The sequence below is a fragment of the Cheilinus undulatus genome, linkage group 10, assembly GCF_018320785.1.
Source record: "Cheilinus undulatus linkage group 10, ASM1832078v1, whole genome shotgun sequence".
Lineage (NCBI taxonomy): Eukaryota > Metazoa > Chordata > Actinopteri > Labriformes > Labridae > Cheilinus > Cheilinus undulatus.
In genome coordinates this window covers 30850485-30873096 of record NC_054874.1, presented here as the reverse complement: position 1 = coordinate 30873096, position 22612 = coordinate 30850485, and the positions used below count along the sequence as shown (strand labels likewise).

Here is a 22612-nt window from a genome sequence, read left to right as displayed (position 1 = left end):
CAACTCCCTTTGTTGAAATGTATTCATCCACCTGACCATTACACCAGCAGTGACTGTAATGACATTGTATTCAAAAACATGTACTTAAATATGGAGTTGGACCCCTTTTGAAAGTATAACAGCTTCCACTCTTCTTGGAAGGGTTTCCACCAGATTTTGGAGTGTTTCTGTGGGAATTTGCACCCATTCATGCGGTAGAGCAATTACGCAGTCAGGCACTGATGTTGGACGAGAAGGCCTGACTCACAATCTCTATTTCTCCAAAGGTGCTCAATGGGGCTGAGGTCAGGGCTCTGTGTGGGCCAGGTAAGTCCTTCCACACCAACTCATCAAACCATGTCTTATTCCTTGCTTTATGTACTGGGGCACAGTCATGTTGGAATAGAAAAGGGCCTTCCACTAACTGTTGCCACAAAGTTGGAAGCACGGAATTGTCCAAAACGTCTTGGTATGCTGAAGCATTAGGATTCACCTTCACTGGAGTTAAGAGGGCTAGCCCGAACCCTGAAAAACAGGGTCTAGGGGAAATTGGCATTATAAACTTGTTGCTTAATTTGCTTTAGACAAATTACATAAAAACCTGAAGCTTAAGAGCAGCTCTTATTGGATACTTTCAGGAGGATGATTAATGACTGGGAGGCAGACACATCTGGCTGCAGCATTTTCACCTGATTTGTTTTGAAAAACATTTACTATTTAAATTTATGACTTTGTGTCTCTTAACACATTCAATTTGGAACTTCTGTGTACGGTACCTCATTGTTTATCTGGAGCTCTGTTAATCACTGCGGCTGCTCTTGGCCTTGACACCCATAAAAAAGAGATTTCTCTTTTCCACAAGGTTTTTTCTTGTAAAACAACACAATTGAAACAATGCCATAATAACCCAGTGGATACATCAATTAATATGAACTCATTCTTGTATGAAAAACACTGCTTAAACTTTAACTTAACTTTAAAGGTCTGAAGAAAGTCTAAATATAAAACAGTAATGTATCTTGAAGCCACATTTTGAATTCCTGGGGTTGGAAATAAAAGAGGAAGATAGAAGGATCCCAGTCTGGTTTTATTTTAAAGGATAAAAGTCATTACAGAAGAAAAGAATTTCATTATGAAAGGTTTGAGTTTTGACATTCTGAGCTACAACAAAGCAGCCTAAATTAAATCATACTGTCTAGCATCTCACATGAATTACATCTATTATTCCATTTCTTTGGACTATCACTATGATAAACCAATGGTGATTTGATATTTTGTGTATTTCCTGGCTGTTCTGGTCAGTAATTTGATAAAGTTGTGCTATAATATAGAACATATTTGCCCTAAAGCCAGAATCAGACTGAGAAATACACTGCAAAACCTCAAAGTCAAGCACAAGTCCTGACAAGTCCAGATAAACATCTTGTTCCCATAAATTAAAAAAAAAAGGGATCTAAGGTCTGCATTGCAAGTTTTTAGTCAAGGGGTATAAAGCAACTAATTATATTTAATGAAGCTTAGCCAGGGTACGAATTGCTGAGGGGAGATTTCTCCCCTTCTGGTTCTGATATCCCCCTATGATGATAAATTTTCATGCCGGGGGGGGTACATTTTATCTCTGCCTCTGCTCTGATAGAATGCTGGGCCATGGGCAACCTTACGCACCGCTGGCGCACCCGCATTTGCCCATTGCAGCATAATGGCATGGGCATGTAACCATTATTGCTACAAAGAGTACATTTATTTAGCTGATTAATATCATTTGAGTTTATAAAATTCCTGGTGATTATTAAAGTAGTTTGTGCACAGCATTGAATTTACTATATTGCTGCAGGAGTGATTCTACCTTATTATTTATGGTTTACAGAACAAAGTTTACAATTATTTAGAACTATTATATTATTTGCATTCACTCCACCTTATATATTATTTATGTTTACACATGTAATATGTAAGTTACTATATATGTCCCCTTTCCATTGTTGTAAACATTAGTTCCTACCACTCGTAGTTTCAGGAGGGACGTAAAACTGTAGGGACAGAGTGAGTGTGACTCAGGTAGCATTTAGCACATACTTATGAATGAACGCTGTTCTGTCTTGCTGTTTTGGTGTTTATTGGAGTCAAATAAAGACCTGTGTGGAATAAACTGCTTTGTACAGTCTGCCTCTTGTAAGCACAATGAGTAGCTGACAGACATGTCCAATCAATCAGCACCAGTGTTGCCAACTTAGCGACTTTGTTGCTATATTTAGCGAGTTTTCAGACCCCTCTAGTGACTCTTTTCCAAAAAAGCGACTAGCGACAAATGTAGCAACTTTTTCTGGTTTTACTGGAGACTTTTAGAGACTCTGACATGAAAGCACGTATCGTTGTAGCGCCTCGCAGTGAGCAGCGGGTGCTGCTGTGGGCCTCTCCCTGTCCCTAAGCACTGACAGGCAGCTCACTCCTCGACAGCAGTCCCTCTCAGCTGTGGTCATCGGAATCGACAGAAGCAAGTTCATTAGTAGTTCTACACATATTAAGGGTCTTTTAACTCACTTTTTGTCTCTCTCATGATGTTTTTCCTCTCTCCTACAGCGTCCTTTACAATCAAATCCATACGGAAAATTATGCAAATTAGGTGATGACATCATTTAGCGGCTTCTGGCGACTTTTAGCACAGCCAGTAGCTACTTTCCTTACTGAGGAGTTGGCAACACTGATCAGCACTTTCAGCCTCATCCATTCCTCGCCTCCCGACTCAACTCTCACAAGCCAATGAGAGCCTGGTTTACTGACACAAACTTACCGGTTTGTTTACAAAGGTAGCAGGTACAGTAGCATGAACAAACGTCCAGAATTATCTACATGCGAGCACGAAAAGGACATTACTAAAGGAGTAAGGACTTCTGAAGCAAAGAGAGATGTTTCTGAGATTTATTTTTACAGTGCAAGTAAGCAGGAATCCTGATGCTCAAACCCCAAAGCTGAAGGTGCTAACAAGCCATCGGGCAGGTGCCACTGTCAAACCCATGTCATGATCACAGACTGATTGAACATTATTCTCTGAAACTCAGCCAGAAGCAAGATCACCAGATCAGAAGCTAACCGCTCTTCAAAACCACCATTACTTCCAGTAAAGTCATGAGCTGGTAAAGACTGCATGAAAACCCTCATTTTTTACCCCTAAACGGCTGCAGCAGCAGTATCCTGTACCTGTCCTAAAGAGCGCAGATTTTCATCTTTTAGGCTTATTTAAAAACCACCATGTCAGCAGTTGAATGGATCTAAAGAGACTTAATGGACTTCCTACAAACTGTACTGTACTAACTGGCTCAGAAAACGGAAAAGGTGCTCCGTGAGGGCGTGTAAGCTGGCTAAGTAAACGTGTAAAGGTAGGCCTTCACCTATGATCATCTGTGATCAAATTAGAATTGTATTCTCCGGCCATGCTTGACTGGAAGTTGAGTGGTGATCGTATGGCATAGAGCTGCTGTCTGTGTTGTCCCATACCTGCTGTTTAAGTTTAAAAGAGGTTATTAGCATTATTGTGCGTAGCTTTTATTACCCACGCCGATGAATGCCGATGAAATCATAGTGATCAATGGGAGCGTCAGCTCCTTGGTGGCGCCTCAGACAGCCATTCTAGTTTTTCTATGTGTTTGCAGTTGCAACAGGCCTGCATGCTAACTCATGTAGACTATAACATTGTCAACAATTTCAGCACCTTTGTGTTGCAAAAGCCTGTTTTAATTTTGCTTTTGACCTGCTGTCATCACTCTGATGTTTCTTGTGCAGCTTTATTGCTTTGTGCTTAGCAGACATTGGTGCTCCTCATTGTTGGCATGAAAAAGGAAAGATTTGTTAATTGTTGTTCCAAGCTTCTTATAAATTGTACTTTAATAACGTTAATAGGCCAAGATTGAGAGAGAGAGAGAGAGAGAGAGAGAGAGAGAGTAAAACTGAGCTAGTGAGCCTGCGCCTGAATTACACAGTAGACAAGAGGATAAATAGAAGACAAAACTATCATTTGGAATGCATAAATTATCTGCTAAGTGTGTATGTTATCGTAATTTCTGATAAACTCGGTGTGCCATCAAAATGCAAAAATCCAGAGTCTTCGGAATCTATCAGGGGAAAATACTGGTCCACATAAATTTCATAATTTATTGTTATTTCATTGCTGAGCAAAATGGATTCTCAATAGCTTATAATAAACAACATATTTATTTACAGTCATGGTTCCAGTAGATGTGGCTCTGATAATTTTAGAGTTTATAATACAGAGAGCAGTAACGATCCACATTGCTGACCAGCTGACCCATGCACAGTTAGTGCATCGAGTCCTATATGAGACAGGATCTGTCTGGTAAAACACATAAATCTACAGTGCTGTTTGCACTATTCACTGATAACTGAGAAATACTGTTAGGACAGATGATCAGCTGATTCTTTTTTGTCACTTCTCAGTCATTTTCGGTGCACAGGGCTGTTTGTCTCTCTCTCTTCTGCAGGGTTGGCCCAGGAGGAGGAGCTGACTTATGCCATCAAATATAGAAAAATATATATACAAGATGTTATGAAACTGTTAAATGGCTAAGTCAATTATTATTATATGGTTATATGATTGGGCAGAGGTTGGCCATTGTGTCCTCACAAACGACGCACTGCAACTCAAAAACCAGGTGAGAGTAGGCTTGAAGGCTCACGGTGTATGCCTGGCTATAGATTAAAGGCCAGCTGCAAGATGTTTTTTTTTTTTTTTTCAAATTCCCTTGCTTTCTTCTTCTCCATCATCCTCATCTCATTCTCTGTCCCAGTTTTCTTTTCCTCCATCATCTTCATTTTGCTTTATTTTGGGTCCCTGTTTTTTTTTCACTTATGTGCACTTACTTCTCTTTAAAGAGAACTTTAGGTGGAATTCATTCTCCCTCCTTTCTCAATTTTTTCAACTTTACGGCACCTGATTTTAAGTTTTAGGCAGCATCAGTCCTACAATTCACAGTCAGCTTTTTCCTCTCCAGGCTCTGCTCTTCCATGCAGCACTAGGGGTGGACTATACTATTTAGGGTTTTTTGAAGGAAGTGTCAGGGGATTATCCATTGAGTGATGGCACCTTTTGGGTTATCAAGTGGGTGCTTTCCTTCCTCGGCGTTAGCTGATAGGCCCACAACATCCCAGGAGGGATCAGCAGTAAATGGCTTTGTCCACCACATCCTCTAGGTGCCATCTACTCTTGAGCTCATTTCCTTATTGGCTCTTCTGTTTATGTTGTGGTCTTGTGTGCAGTTGAGGCCGGAGTGTTGTCATTTTTCTTCCTTCATTTTTTAGCAGGTCTTTAAAAGCTTGACAGTGCACCCTCTCGTGCACACCCATCTTCCAGGGTAGCCTTAATGTAGCTCTAGCAGGGGCCAACCACAACCAGCCTCTACTAGTCCTTTATACACCAGCAGTGTTGTGCATTAGTATACCTCAGGTTCTTGCATTTATAGGTCCCCTCCACTGCATCTTCCCAAGCCATGGAGAGCTTGATGAAATATAGATGGAGTGACTAACCACAGCACAGGGTCTGGTCCGAGACTGGAGGATTCAACCTCAGCTGGAAAGGAGATCATCTGGTCTACGTCTGCCACCATCCTCTGGTTGCATGCTCCACCTAGCCACCTGAGAAAGTAGCCCCCACCTTGTTGTGCTGTAATCTTGTCCTGAAGCATTACTACTTGCAGGGCTAACCAGGAAGGCCATTTTTAACAGCATTTCACTCTTATTATGTTAAATTCAACCATTAATCAATTGTAATTTTAGTTAAATGCAATGTCCTTGTAGTTTGCTTCTTTAGCCACAAAAATCTGCCAGTGGGACAAGAAAAACTTCCATGTAATGTTGCTTGCCCCAGTGGCAAGTTAAGAAACAAAAACTATTTATTTAGGTAATCTGGCTTATAGTAAGTTAATTAAATGCAATACTGTAAAAATGCAGGCATTGGGCCATGACTTCCCATGTCCATTTTTCCTGATTTTAAATTATTTTTATAAATCAGTGCTATTTGTCACTCTGGGTGTCTGGTTCAGGGACATAAAAATTTCATTTCTGCTTTTCGCAGATGATGTGGTTCTGTTGGCTTCCTCAGCTGGGGACCTTCAGCAGGCATCGGAGCTGTTTGTAGCTGAATGCAAAGCAGTTAGGATGAGTCAACACCTCAAAGTCTGAGGCCATGGTTCTCTGCTGGAAAACAGTTCAAGTATCTTGGGGTCTTGTTCAGGAGTGAGGGTAAAAGTGTGAGATTGAACGGCAGATGGGTGCAGCATCAGCAACACTGCGGGTGTTAATTCAGGCCAAGCCGAAAAGCAAAGCTCTCCATATACCCGTTAATCTACCTCCCAACCCTCACCTATGGTCGCCGATACAGGCTGCTTCTGAGTTTTCTCAGAATGGTGGCAGGGATAAACCTTAGAGATAAGGTGATTTGCGGTGTTCTCACTGGCAAATCCATCTTGCAAAGCTCCTGTCTGAACTGTTTGGGCCCGGTGAGAAAGTGACAGGACCAATCAGCGTCGAGGGGCAGTACTTTCAGGTGCGGTGGAATCATGATGTAAGCGAGCAGCAACAAGAGACCAATGCAATTATGGCAGAAGAGCTTAGCGTGGATGCTGCTAAAGCGCCAGTTTTATCAGAACTTGACGACATGTCTTTGTTAAAAGAATAACAAAGAACAGTGGTGAGTTTTTTTCTTTTCAAAAATGACAAAAGTCGTGTACCAACATGTCTACAGTTGCCATGGTTTGCGATATGCAGTTCACTATGGAGTTTACTCCTTTGGTAGGGGTGCAGCTCAGTAACGGCTACATCACGTGTTTTGTTGCTCTGATTGGCCCGTAAAGATGTGACAGACAGAACGTTCATCCAATTACCCTCTGAGTTTTTTTCAAAGGCTCTGCCCTTTCCCAAACACTGTCTATGAGTGGTTTTCCGGATTGATGTGTGAAACACATCCATCTGGCGTGCCAGGTTAGGAACACATTGAGATCACTTAGGAGGATTTGGAAAGTGTTGCTGAGGAAAGGAATGTCTGGGCTGACTTGCTTAACCTGCTACCACTGCGACCCTGTGCCAGTGGGTTTTACAAATTTGAAACCAATATAAAGTTTTAAAAAGATGCTGACCATGACCATTCAGTGTTAAATTATTAGAAAAATCCAGCACTTTTTCCCCATCACTGGAAAAGTGGTGATTTTAGTGATTTTGACCCAACAGCAGTGAAGTCTTTGGCCATTATTAAATTTGTTTGTATCAGCAGTGTTGTTGTGACTTATCATGCCATTCCTTTGTGAGAGCGCCTAATTATGAAGTTTTATTTTTTAATATGATGACACTGTTAATCATGAATTGAACCTGACCTGAATAGAAGAAGTATGGGATCACCTGGACAAAGAAAAGACAACTTAAATTCAAGGAAAACTGCCAGCTGTGTTTTAAGCCTGGTTTGATTTAACACCAGATTACTGAAGAAAATCAAAGACGTTCACCTCAATGAAGTTCATGACATTTTTAATGCAAAGGTCCCACTAAACACTGACCCATTGAAACAGTTTTTTGCCCCCTGAAAATTGTATGTTGTATAATTTTGTGTACATTTTTCCAATATTTTGTGGTAAAAGTGGAATAATATACATGTCATTAAACTTAAAGAAAACACCTAGTTGTGACAGAAGAGTTTTGCACATTACTGTATTTCTAAGACTAAAAACAGTCCAGCACACTGCTCTCAGATTTGAGTTTTTGTAGTGTATGACTACTGCCTTGAGGTGGTGTATTACATCATACTCGAACTCATATTTGAAAAAGAGATTTTTAATCTCAATGAGGTTTTCTCCTTGTTAAATAAAGGTTAAATAAAAAAATTAAATAAATAAAAACACTCTTATCATGTGATGCTCTCTGGATTGAGTTGAAAAACATTTCAGTCTTTAACAGATGATGCATTTCAGTTCAGGCAAATAACATCATACTTGTTTGTTTATACAGCATAAAACTGACTCTGAATTAGATAAAGTTAGATTTATGCACACTGAGGTTTTAGTAATATTCTGAGGAGGTGAGCTGAGGTGAAAGCTTTTATCCTTTATTGATTTCATTTATAAGATCTGGTGGGGGGAGATGGAGATAAACAGAAATAGAAGGTTATAGAAAGAGGTTAATCTTCACATCAGCTGAGAAATGGGTTTAAAAAAAAAAAAAGGCGTACACCTTAAAAACCAAAAGACAAAACATGTAGAGTATTCTGCAAGGCATACAAGTCTCAGAGTTTAAACTAAACATGGTCACATGAGCCAGTGATTTGTATGCCAAAAATGTCAAAATCCTCCCAAAGAAGCAGGCTGAGGGTTGAGTGGGTGGAGGGGCTCTGAAACTATTTGGAGGGTAAACAATGAGAAAAACAAAGGCAAGGATGAGCAGTTGGTCTTTAGTCTGGTGATGTGGGAGCGATATCAGCAAACATGCTCGCTTGATTTAAAAAGCCATCGCTGCAACAAGAAGAAAAATGGAGGTTAATGCTGACATCAAAGGCGCTTCAGACTCTGCTAAAAAATCAGTGGCGTTTACTCAGAGAAGAACAAGAGTATGTAAAAACCTGCCCAATGAAGGGCCACATTCAGCTCCAAACATAGATTTGAACATGCAGAGAAGACTGTAGTCATTTTATTTATAGGTTTGCATGCTGTACAAAATCATGAGAAAAGCATAAAAAGTAACATCTGGCCCCAAAAACATGTTAAAATCACAGATATAAATTGTTCTTATTGCCGATAAATATGTTGCTTTTTTAAATTTAAAGAGCAGAAAAGTCTACAAATCTAAAAATTCTAATAAGTCACATTACTGAAGAGATTTTTGTCACTTTGCAGGTTAATCGAATGCTTTTTACTGCAAAAACTCAAAACTAAACAAGTATATTGTCTAATTTCAAGTCAAAATATCTCTTTAATTATTTCTAAATAAACTTAGCACAAAAAATAAGGAAATTTGTTTGGTAGATTATTTCTTTGTTGTAACAATGCTTCTTGGCAATGAATCTATACCGTTGGAATGCCTGTTTGTTACCCTTTTAAATGGTGCCATGCATTTGTGGGATGAGCAGCACAGCTGAGTATGTGGGTTGCGCCCATGAAAAATTTGCCAAATCTTCTCTGCTAGTGCCAAACAGCTTATTTTGCTGTTGCTATTGACTCTTGTTTTGAACCCCTGGTGCCCCCAGGTGCTGTGTGTGAACATGGGCCCTGCTACAGTGGTCAGTAGGCATGCCATGTTTGACTGATATGGATAGGGCCCGTGCAATAGGGCAACTTCAAACTGGTGTTCTGCAAAACCAGGTTGCGGCATTGTTTGGAGTGAGCACTAGTACCATCTCCAAACTGAAGGCCAAGTTCCCTGTAACAGGGGATGTCAGAGACAGGCCACGCAGTGGGTGTCCCAAGAAGACGTCACCCCAAGAAGACCGTTTCCTCACTCTGTCAGCACTTAGGTACCATAGGCTGTCTTCTACAGATTTGCAGTCAAGGTTTGCAGGAAAATATGGCCAACGGCTCTCTGCCCAGACAATCTGGAACAGACTGCACACAGCCAATCTCCAGTCTCATAGGGCTGCCAGGAGGCCTGCCATTAGTACCCTTCACTGGACATGGGGAGGAATGTTATGTTCAGCGATGGGTCCAGATTCTGCCTACGGCAGATGGATCATAGGGTCAAAGTGTGGAGAAGACGCAGAGAACAGTGTGATGGTGTAGGACGGCATCTCCCTCACTGGAAAAACAAGGCCGGTCATCATTTGAGGCAATCTCAATGCAAAGAAATATTGAGATAAGATTCTGGAACCAGTGGCAATCCTATATCTCCACAGTCTGGGACCGAATTCTATCCTCCAAGATGATAACGCTTGCCCCCCACAGGGTGGGGTTTATCAGAAACTACCTCCAGAATTTGGGAGTGGAGAGGACGGAATGGCCTGCCAGCAGTTCTGACCTAAAAGTCATTGAACACTTGAGGGATCAGCTTGGGCGTGCTTGTTCATGCCAGAGTGACAAACACAGCCACGTTGGCTGACTTGCGACAAATGCTGGTTGAAGAATGGGATGCCATCCAACAGCAGTGTGTGAGACCAGACTGGTGACCAGCATGAGGAGAAGGTGCCAGGCTGCTGTGGCTGTGTATGGTTCTTCCACACGCTACTGAGGCTCCTGTTTGTTAAATGAATAAATTGTTAAAATGCCAATATGTCTTGTTTCTTCAAACTTCAATCATCCAATCCACTAAACACCAAACAAGAATCAGCTGTTTGGCATTTGCAGAGAAGATTTAGCACATTTTTCATGGGTGCAACCCACATACTCAGCTCTGCTTCTCATCCCACAAATGCATGATCCTTACAAATACATGGCACCATTTAAAAGGGTAATAAACAGGCTTTCCAACGGTATAGATTCATTGCCAAGAAACATTGTTACAACAATGAAATAATCTACCAAACACAAATTTACTTACTTTTTGTGCTAAGTTTAGTTAGTTTAGCTCATTTTAAAGCTTTTTGCTTGCTCCTCAAGCTGATTTTTTTCCCTTTTTGTAGAAATCCATGTTTTGGCTTTTTGTATCCTAAAACAATATGAGGTTTTATATGCCTTTATTTGAAGAGAGAAAAGTATAGGTTGGACCTGAACCCAATACGCATGCCTTGAGGAAAACCGGCCCTGTTTATCTGTGAGTTGAATGAGGCTTATTATAAGTATAACTGGATTTTCTGACAAGAATTTGACCAGTACACTTGGTAAGATTTAAGTTTTGCAGTGTTTGAAATGACAAGATAACTAACATGACCCAAAAGGCATCATATCATTCGAAACACAGAGAAGACACTGATCTTGATGTGTAATATTGAATCAAATCAGCTTGCATGCCCAGAAATCAAGCCGGAGAAGTAATAATAATAATGACAGTAGTCACCAGAGTGCACTGGTTTAGGCATGATTCTATCAACACGCATGAAAGTTCAGAAATTCAACAATAAAATCTGTACAGCAATGTGAAATATCAATATGATATATTTTCTGTAATTCACAATATTTGTAAACTTTTATTCCAAGCATAACAAGACTCCTAAGACAAGCGAATGACTTTGGTGTTCTGTAGCTACAGGCTCCATAAAAAAGAATCCAAGAAATCACCCAAACATTGGATTTCACATTAAAAGTTTGTTTTTCTTGTTCTTCAAACGAGCCTGGGTAAACTCAGAGACCCTCAGAGTTCACAGTGGTCCGCTCCCATAAAGAGTAAGAATGTGTTCAGACCACACACTGAGGAAAACACTGGTACATAGTTACATTTATGTTTTATAGGAAATTTAATTTGGGTGGCTAAAAAGTGAAATAGAAACCCAAAAATAGACTGTATGTGATGGCACTGATAAGAAAAGTCTGTATAGATGTAAAATAACCCGGAGGCTTATTTCTAAAAATGTAACTTTCACATTTAATGCCACAGACAAACACAGAACTTCTTCAAACTGGTTTTAAAAAACCAGAACAACAGAGGCTCGGCTCTTGCTACAGCTTAGCCAAGACTATGAAAATTCTTGATCGGTTGAGAATGCAGAGAATGTGCAGCCGTCCCCTGTGGGCACAAATGTCCACTAATGATAGAAACAATGGTTTATGGGCATGGCTCAGTCTGTGTCTCCCTCTGAAAAATCTGGAGAGTTGAGTTAAGGGAGGAAAAAAATGAAAACAGAACTCTCGAAGGATGTGTCCTTGATCTGTTGTTTTGTTAGTCCACTCTTCTTCGCCCGCTCTCTCATTTGTTTCCCACGCTGTTGTGAGACAAAAACCCTCAAGGCAATTTCACCACCACCACGCAGGCGCCTGCCCTGCCAATGTTGAGAGGTACCTCCTGCAGGAAGACAGAGGGGTTAACATGCAGCCTCTCATCTGGGGCTTGTTTTTTGAAAAAAAAAAAAATCCCATTTTCACTCCATGCAGATAAGAGGGTTAGAGAGGCAAGAGTAGAAAACATGTTGCAAAATAAGAGAAGAAGACTCTAAACTACTGATGCTATTCAGTGACTCCACTAGAGTTAGCTCCTGAAGGATGTCACCAGAAACCTTAATGTTACTCATTACCACTGCTGACAAAAACAAGCAACATCTCCATTAAAGAGTTTAACCTGTATGAATTTAAAAACTGTAAACTTGGACCTCATTATTTTTAAACCGAAAGAAGAGGTTAAAAACTTTGTTGTGTTGCTGGGTGAAGTGAGTTTGAGTGGTTACCTCAGTCCACTCATTGTTCTGTGCATCATAGGACTCAACAGTGTTCAGGTAGGACTGGCCATCATATCCACCCACAGCATAAAGCCTGTCACCCAGAAGGCAAACACCCACTGCATCACGAGAGACGCTGAGGGACGACACCGTGGTCCACGTGTCTGTCTTTGGGTCATACCTGGAATTACAAAGGAGGTCAATACATTTTCTTTCCTTGAAAAAAAAAAGAAATCCTCTAAGCCTGGGGTAGGAAAACATGGTCCTATCTTTACTTACTATGTTTAGCATTTTCAACACATGCTAGGAATTGTGACTAGCGGTTTTCTTCTGAGCACCTAAGACAACAAAACTCGAAGTATGCAACAGATAGAATTAATAGAGAAGAAATGACACCATCAATAACAACAGAAGCTATTTCTACAAAATAAATAACTTATTTTTACATTTTCTGGGGCAAAAATGTTCACTGACTGACTCATTTGACTGTTTGATGGAAGCAGGATGAGATTTTCGATCAAGTGGGGTCTAGCCCTCCAGAGCTCCAGCCTCCAGACCACCACTGTGATACGCCACCTTCTGAAATAAAAGGCTTAAATTTTGTAATAAAAATGATAAGTTTTACTTTACTTAAACACCCTCCCTGGCCAGAAAAGTAATCCATTTCTATTTTGAACATTTTAGCACATATTTCCATCATGACAATGTAGGAGTCCTCACAAGAGTTTGGAGATGAAGCTTTGTTGTCTCTGGAGTTTATTATGAATTTTTAAGCAAGAAGGAATGACATGATGTGCTTTAACCCTTTATGGAGCGAGGAACCATATATGGTCACTTTGGTCAGCTTCCTTCTTGCCTCCCCCAAACTCTCTGTGATACAGTTGAACCAGAATGTTTTTTTTTTTTTTCAGCAAGATCAGTCACCTCCATGGAAAGCGATATCACACAGTCCAACCAATCAGCAATGGCCCAGAGTGCCTCCAACTTCCTGTTTCCTCCAGAACTAAAAAAAATGCAGTTTTTGTGTCTCTTTTGGTCCAAAATAAACAACCCTACATTCATAACTAACCATGATAAGTTGATGAAACATACACATTATAAAGTTGAATGGTACACACCTGGTTAGGGGTGTAAAATGTCTAGATTTAACTCATCTAGCAACCATACTAAGGGTGTTTTATTTATAAAAAAAATGTATTATAATGTAGGATAACAGAAACCTATAATGTAGTTGAATGCTGCCACAGGTTTGTGAAAATTTAAAGAATGATGGTGGGGTAAATGTCATTCATTTATTGAAATTTACAAGGTATAAATAGTAAAATAAGTTTGATTTTTAGTCCGTTTAATGACCTTTTAATGTTTTTATTATACTTAGGTGGTATATATCAGTTTTTTCTGTAAGCCTTATTTCTGATTATAAATGAATAAGACTTTGAATATTTGTGATGTTTTTTATGTTTTCTGGTGAAATCAAAGAAAAAATAATTTTATAAATATTGAAATGCAAGTGTTTTTAGTCAGTTTTACACCAGTATAACATAAAAATGATACATCAGTTCTTATTTTTATAGTAAGCCTCATCACTGCTTAAATTCATTTAGTTATTCAATATTTAAGATTATTGTAAGTGTCCTATTGGAATTCTTAGATAAAACTGGTGGTACCACCATAAAGTGCCTCTTAAAGAGGTCAAAATCTAAAGGCATGAAAAAATATACACAAGTGACAGAAGTTAAAAAGTACTGGGATGTCCACCAATAAAATTCTAGGGCATCCAAGTATTTCAATGAGTGCAATATAAAGGGTTAACAATTACTAATAAATTGCATGCCATAGCTGTAAAAAGACAATTCACCTCTTGTTGGCACGATGGGTCCTCTGTTTAAGTCAGAATTAAGTAAATTAGTCAGAAATGTACATGACAAAATGTGATGACTAAATCATGAAGCATCATAAAGTATAAAGGATGTTTTAGTAACAGTGTGGGGCGCTGGTAGTCTATTCATTATGTCCATGCGCCCCATGTTCTGGTTCAAATCCAGCCTGTGGCTCCTTTCCTGCATGTCATTCCACAATCCTCTTCTCCCCGGTTCCCCACTGTATCAGCTGTCCTTTCCAAATTAAGGGAAAAAAATCCAGGGGGTAAATCTAAAACATCTCCAACAATGTTGTAAACATAGGACCCTGAACTTAATAAATGGGCTCAATAATGGAGACAAACATAATACCACATCGAAGTAAGACATGTCAGTGATTAAAAAAGCTCCACACGCATGATTTAAATTGATATTAAGTGAGTCAAATCAATGATTCAAAGATAACTTCTCAGCTGCCACAGCGATTAAACTCTGAAATGGAAAGAATTCAGAGAGCTGTAAAGCTCTGGACCATCTGTTTTTCACAGTTTTGAAAATTAATGGATGTTCATTTTCATCACCATATGTTCTGAATAGTTACAAAGATTAACTCTGAATTATAAATGAACTTGTTTTACTTCTTTCAGCACCACTTGCAGAATGAAAATCTTTTTTTTTTCCAAAAAGATTTGAAGGGATTTACAAAGGATTGATTTACATTTTTGTCAAATGGTAAAAGATCTTTGCAGTGCAGTCATGGAAGAAAACTACAACTGAAGGTTTTTTAATTCCAGGTCCTACCACGGCCACCAGATGGAGCCAGATACTGTAAAATAGAAGCATGTGTGGAAACTATGATCTCCTCTACTGGGTATCATGCCGTGTAATACAAACATGTCTCAAAAGGAACAGGGTGTGGATCGATCCGAGTTAAACTCCCTTTTGTTTTTATTAGAGCGCCTCGACTCTACCCTCAACTGAATTCCAGCAAGTGCTATCCAAATATGTTACACAACATTTCTGTGTTTGTGTTTTTCTCCTCTAGAGAAGGAGCATTTACTGACCTCTCAACACAATCAGAGAGTCGGGAACAGTGGTTGGAGGCTGGGGCATCGTGTCCGCCTACAGCATACAGGAAGTTGTTGTACGTCGCCACACCCACTCCTCCTCTCCTCTTGGCCATGGGTGCACACATGCTCCACTTGTTGGTGTGTGGATCGAAGCACTCCATTGACCTCAGACATGAGCTTCCGTCTCTTCCCCCAACTGCAAACAGTCTGAGATATTCAAACAAAACTGGTTCAGTTCATCTCAAACGTGCGTACAGTAGCACTGATTCTGGTGGGATTCGCTCTCATCAGCTGTCAGATGTTTGTAAAACTGTTGACACAATAATGGTAATGTGACAGATTTTTAGGGGCTGCAGCAGTGAAGATTGAATAACACATCTCAAAGGCTCTTTCCTTGAGAGTTTCCTCTCTCAGAAAGATCACATCAGTGTTTTAAGTGGTGTAGCTCACAGGCCCGACAGCAGGGAAGTAGAGGCGAGGGAAACAGTTTCCTTGTTGTCTATTTTTGACCTAGATGCAAAAATAACTCAGGATCGACTTTAACTCTGAATACTGTATGTAGCTGAGCAGCAGCTTCTTTCCTCCTGGCACACAAACATATTTAAATTAGGCTGAGAGCAGGCCCATTCTGTGCTTCATTTATCTTAAAATACTGTTGTCAGGCATTTAGTACGTACAAATCCATAAAATGTTTTTATAGAGTCTTAATTGCACTGAATAAATGATCACTGTAAGCACAGCAGCCTTTTCTGTGAGCTTCTAACTGCTGCACAACCACATTGTAGTGTATCACAAACAGGTTCATTCTGCATTCAAAGAGTGAAATTTGTCAAAATATTACCACACCAACACTGCTCTTCATCTTTTCCTGGACCAGTGCACTCTGTGTTACATAAGCATGCCTGTGTTTTTACATGATCTATTTCAAGTTACCGTTACATTCCTGCTGACTCTTTCCCAAAGCAAACATGCTGCAGTGTTATAGATATTTGGCAGGTTATAGTTTTCAGTACATTCTATGATTTTACAGGAGACAAGTCTGTAAATTTAGACCATTTCTGCATGAAAACAACACATTTTTGGCAAGCACAAATCTCAGTTGCATTTAGGTTTTAAAAAGAGATTATTCTCTGGTAGACTGTGTATGAATATGCAACTATTCTTTCAAATGTTCCACATCCACGACATACTGCTCAATCAAACTGGAGCATTTTATTCATTTCGATGAGGACTGAACCAGGTTTAATGATCACACATTACACTCCTGAACCTTGCTTATCCTCAGATTAATGTTTTTTTCTGTGTGTAACTTGATGCAGCTGCCTTGGCCAGGACTCCCTTGAAAAAAAATAAAAGATTCAGTATGGAAATAAATTAAAAGGAAAAAATTAAAACGCCCATGTATACTTAAAGGGATACTTCAACATTTTGGCAAATTCGCCCAATGCCATAACTCCTATAGTCTTAGTAATAGGTTCGTTACCTTTAGTTGTCGATGCAAGCTGTTTCTAGATCGGCACTGCCGAGTTTCGGAGCTGTTGTGCTAACTCAATTTAAGCAGACAGTATTCCGGCTTTCCCTCATCAAACTCATCAAATACACAATCCAACAACTCCAAAACGCTCTCGTGGACAAGTTATGACCTGCACATTCACCACTCTATGAAATAATCATGGAACAATACGATACGGAGATGTGTTAAAGCTAAATGCAAAGCCGGAACTACACTCCAGACATGGCTGCTGCACTGTGTCACTCCGCCCAGTGGTTCACTCAAGAAATAGTTCAGAGTATTTGCTTCAACTGTCGTAATGTTACAAAATTATATGTTATTATTTCATAGCGTGGTGAATGTGCAGGTCACAACTTGTCCACGTGAGCGTTTTGGAGTTGCTGGATTGTGTATTTGATGAGTTCGATGAGGGAAAGCTGGAATACCGTCTGCTTACATTGAGTTGGCACAGCAGGTCCGAACTCGGCAGCGCTGATCTAGAAACACCTTGCACTGACAACTAAAGGTAACGAACCTGTTACCAAGACTATAGGAGTTATGGCAATGGGCGAATTTGCCGAAATGTTGAAGTATCCCTTTAAGGTAGATACAACTCTTTCAAAAACACTGTAACACTATTCTTCTTCTTTTTCTGTAACTGCCCTGTTCTCTGCTTAATTTTTCTAAAATCTGGCTTCAAACAAAAATACAATAATTTGCCTCAAAGTGCAAGCATTTAGCCAAGTCTGGATGGTCTGTGGGTTTGATAAACTTACTTTCCATTAAGAGCTGTGACTCCCATGGTGCTCCGTGGTGTTGACATGCTGGCCACGTAGTTCCACTGTCTGGCCTGGGGGTCCCAGCGTTCCACTGTGTTCAGATAGCTCCAGCCATCGTGACCTCCCACAGCGTACATCGGGCCCTCTAAGACTGCAATACCTACACATGAAGTAAATGTCTTGGTTGGGACTTTAGATTATAAAAATCCATCTGGAGTGGGATACTTGCAAGCATTTAATAAGTGTTCAAGAACATTTGATGCTATAATTCAATTCAAAACACTTTATTTGTCCCCGAAGGGCAATTAAAAGGCACAGAGAGCAGCAGCATGGATAAACACTCATCATTTAAAACAGAATATGTGCAAATAGCAAGAAATAAATAAGAGGTAGTGCCCAAAAACACTCAGCTCTAAAGTGCTATGTGCAGTCAGTGCAAGAGTCTGTCTATTACAGGAGAGAGCATCAATCTGACACCGTAGTACAGATGGGTTAGAGTTTAGGAGCTGGACTGCTTTGGGGACGAAGGTAGCTTTCCTTCTTTGAGTCCTGCAGCTGGCACAATGCAGTCTAAGGCCTGATGGCAGCCACTCAAACAGAGTGGAGAATGTGTGAGGGATCGTCAAGTATCCTGAGAGCAGTAAGAATAATATATTGATCACAAAGATAATAGAAGTTCTATCTTGTGTGTAACTTTATACACAACACAGGCAGCATACCTACTTCAAAGCTCCCATGCATTCAGTTTTTTAATCACATGCTTTATTGTCTCTTATAGTACACTCTGCTTAAGCCAGTGCAATGCCCCCCTAACCTGACACACCAGATAGACTCTTTCATACATCCCTTGCAACGAATATATATTTCACATTCATCTGGGAAACCCCCATACGGAACATTAGGTAAGGACTTTTTATAAATTCTCAGAAGGCGATTGGTTGAACGGTTTGTCTGTCACAATCATGACAGTCTAATCAGAGATAAGACAAAAAGAAATAGGCATTAGCAGCTCCAGTACTAGCCTGAGCTGTACAGGCTAGCATGGCAAAAGTTCATGTCAAAACTTGCTGGGAGACGTTTAAAAACTACACTACAACCACCCTGCAGATACAGTTATATAAAAGAATTCTTTTACTGTTCCTTAATGATTCATTTCACTTTAAAAACCTCACAGACAGCTCAGTGCACAACTCAAAAGTCATCTGCACCTTGTAATGTCAAATGTTTCCCTTTTTACCATTCCCTTATTTCCTTTTCAATCAACAACATGTTCCTTTTCCTTAGCACCAACAGTGAGGAAATTTGTGTTTGGCAGATTATTTCTTTGTTGTAACAATGCTTATTGGTATATGTCTTGTACTGTTGGAAAGCCTGTTTATTTCTCTTTTAAATAGTGCCATATTTGTAAGGACCATGCATTTGAGGGATGAGCAGCAGAGCTGAGTATGTGGGTTGCACCCATGAAAAATTGCTAGGTCTTCACTGCCAATTCAAAATCACTTATTTTACTGTTGCCAACCAGTGGCAATCCCATATCTCCTCAGTCTGGGACCAAACTCCATCCTCTAAGATGACAACGGGGGGGGGGGGATTATCAGAAACTACCTCCAGAATTTGGGAGAGGAGAAGACAGCAGTCCTGACCTCAACCCCATTGAATACATGTGGGGAGGATTGGTTGGTACTCACTTTTCATACTGTCATACCCTCCCCAAATTTTTAAAATTTACAGTACTATTGCCAGGTGTTTAAAAAACACATTATATGACTGCTTGCTGGTGTCACCACAGTATTCAAGCAATACCGTGGCTATTTTAGTATACCCCGGTATACAGTTGTCAATTTTACCGTATTACCGCCCATTCCTACTTCTGGGATCAGCTTGGGCGTGCTGTTCGTGCCAGAGTGACCAACACAACCACACTGGCTGACTTGCTAAAAATGCTGGTTGATGAATGGGATGCTATCCCACAGCAGTGTGTGACTAGGCTGGTGACCAGCATGAGGAGGAGGTGCCAGGCTGTTGTTGCTGTGTATGGTTCTTCCACATGCTACTGAGTTTCCTGATTGTTTAATTAATAAATTGTTTTATGCCAGTGTGTCTTGTTTCTTTAGACTACAATCACCTCATCCACCGAATAAAAGCCAATGGTAGAATAAGCTGTTTGGCGTTTGCAGAGAAGATTTTTCATTATTGCAACCCACATATCTGCTGCTCATCCCACAAATGCATGGTCCTTACAAATATGGTGCCCTTTAAAATTTGGCTGCAGGTAGTTGATCGTTTTGTCAGATTGCTGGCATTAATAAAACAAAATAAAAACTATCAGTCCTGTAAATGATTTTATTGTTTGCTTTGAAGGTAATAAAGACAAATATCACTCTGTTTCATGGTCTGCTAAATACTCCTCATAGGAGTGCTTTAGCACAAACATCAAAGTTGAACACATGAACTAGTCAAACAAAGACTGAACTAGCAAACAAAGATTTCTTTCTCACCTCTCATTTGTAAACTCTGATCATCAAGCATGATGTCAAGTGCTTGTAAATAAAAAAGGACTGATATTCCTTACCAGACTTTCTTCTGACAATTCTTGGAGAGAGCTCAGGCAGAGCAACGTGTTTCCTCTTTGAGCTGGGCAGAGTGACTCACACAGTTAAATTTTTTCTCAAAACAGGAAGACCATAAAAACTATATTGTTATTCTTCATTCCCAAGTCACAGAGGAAAGGGTTTTCTGCCAGAAAACTTTGCAGAGGATGTTTCAGCACAATGGGTTTCTACAATACCACCCTTATTTCCACTAGTGGGAGTTCAATCATATTTGAGGAAAATGAGAGCAAGACCACATTCAAACAACGACACAAACACTTTCACAGTGCAACAATTCTTGATGTCTGACTCACTTTTTTAACAGACTGGTGGTTTTGGAATAAAAAGCACGTACTTTTCTTGTTTTTACCCTTAATGCACACAGCAGGCAATAGCTGGGCAGGGCTGTTGGAGACCCTGAGCTCAAATATATTCAGACTCAAAATATGCACGCCACAAGCAAAGCAGCAAGAGATATTTTCTGTGAGAAAGATGAAAGCCGACACAGGTAATCTGTACAGTGTGATCTCATGGGCTCGCTGATACCTACGACCACACCGGGTGAGGGAGCTGAATGCTTTGACAAGATCTCCCTGTTCTGTTACCCAGGCCCGTTTCAACTGTGAATCAAAACGCCTCTGATATGAGGTTTATCGGCCAGGGAGGGGTAAAGGAAGAGCAGGGCCAGAGCAGCCTGCCAGCCTTTGATAGGGGAATGGGAAAATATCAAAGGTCTATCTCAAAAAGAAATGTGTGATTTTTCTACAGAAGGCCAGCTGTGTCCCTCCTGAGCATGCATCCTGCAATCTCTGCTGTTTTATAACACCAGGTGGCCAGACCGAGCTAAATCCTCAAACTTTGAAAAAGACTGAAGAATTGGTTTTGTTATCAGCTTCCTCAGAAAGCAAAGTAATGAGGCTAAAACGAATTTGACTATATACACATTTAAGCTTCTGCAAGGAACTTTCTATTTCTGCTCATTTTGGCACCCCCTTGGACAAAGCAGTCCCCCTTTATCTCTTAGCTTATTTTGTCCTGTACATAGATAAAAGATGTTTTTTGACAAAAATGTAATCCTTCTTTCAATTAACAGTCATATGCATCAATCATTGAGAGTATGTACCTCCAGAAATGTTTCTACAAACTCAAAGGTTAATATAAAATACCTGCATCTGACTGAAAGGACAAGTGCTCAGTGAAGAATTCCCTAATCCCAGTTATTTCCTTAATATCCCTGCAAGCCACCCTTGCAGACCTATGGGCAGCAAAAAGCCAGCACTTTGCCAGGGGTGACACTTGGGAACCCCCCACTCAGATTGCTATGAAATAATCATGGAACATTACGAGATGGAGATGTTTTAAAGCTAAATGCAAAGCCAGAACTACACTCCAGACATGGCTGCTGCACTGTGTCACTCCGCCCAGTGGTTCACTCAAGAAATAGTTCAGAGTATTTGCTTCATGTGTTGTAATGTTACATAATTATACGTTATTATTTCAAAGCGTGGTGAATGTACAGGTTTCAACTTGTCCACGAGAGCGTTTTGGAGTTGTTGGATTGTGTATTTGATGAGTTTGATGAGGGAAAGCTGGAATACCGTCTGCTTACATTGAGTTGGCACAGCAGGTCCAAACTCGGCAGCGCTGATCTAAAAATAGCTTGCACCGACAACTAAAGGTAACGAACCTATTGCTAAGACTATAGGAATAATGGCAATGGGTGAATTTGTCAAAATGTTGAAGTATCCCTTTAAAACAACCATGAATTCAATAATAAAACTACAAAGACGAGCCATATGTATCATCAATAAGGAAGATTACTATGCTCACACGGATCCACTTTTTCTAAATTCTCATGTTATGAAATTTTATGATTTGTTTTTTTATAAAACAATGCAAATGATGTTCAGAGCAAAGTCAAAAACGGTCCCTGACTCAGTACAGAGGTTCTTTTCAATTCAGGAGAGTCCATAGAATCTCAGAGGTGTTTGTAAACTTATTGTACAAAAAGCTAAAACAGGTATGAAGAGGAGATGTGTGTCTATTGTTGGAGTTAAATTCTGGAATGATGCCAATATAAATGTAAAAACATGTAATTCTCTTTTGGTTTTCAAGAACATGGTTTGTAATGCTATCTTTGAAGCGTGTAAGTGTGATTGATTATCTGTTGTTGTTTCTTTGCATTTCTGGAAGTTGGTAGCTTAAAAAGTTGAAAATGTAGGATAGGCTTTTATAAGCAGTTTGCTTCTGTCTATGCCTTTTCAGTCATTATTCAACACATGACTATTGATTTTGTTTGAAATGTATATTTTGAAAAATAATTGCAAGATATTGTCATTAATTAGAAAATAAGCACAATTAGATTAAAATATCTGCACAAAATGGCTAAATTTCATTCTGGATTTCTTTATTGTCTTAAACTGAGGAAAAATAACTTCCTGTTTGGATACAGACCTGCTTTAATTGGTAGATCAAAGATTTTAACATATACTTAACAACGATTAAAAGGAACTTGTTATGAATATAAGAGGAAGAAAGGGGACAGTAAAACGG

General features: G+C 39.8%; 1 protein-coding gene across 3 annotated transcripts in view; it reads right to left on the bottom strand.

Annotated features, from left to right (window-relative positions):
• Positions 1-10486: 10486 nt before the first annotated feature.
• klhl4 (kelch-like family member 4) overlaps positions 10487-22612 on the bottom strand; it is a 50592-nt gene continuing 38466 nt past the window's right edge. For all 3 annotated transcript variants that reach the window (XM_041797574.1, XM_041797575.1, XM_041797573.1), the window contains 4 exons: positions 17466-17628; positions 15192-15404; positions 12278-12449; positions 10487-11898 (listed from right to left, as the gene is read on the bottom strand). In XM_041797574.1, the coding sequence (XP_041653508.1) occupies positions 11839-11898; positions 12278-12449; positions 15192-15404; positions 17466-17628 (608 nt within the window). In that variant the 3' untranslated portion in view covers positions 10487-11838. The remainder of the gene's footprint in view (positions 11899-12277; positions 12450-15191; positions 15405-17465; positions 17629-22612) is intronic.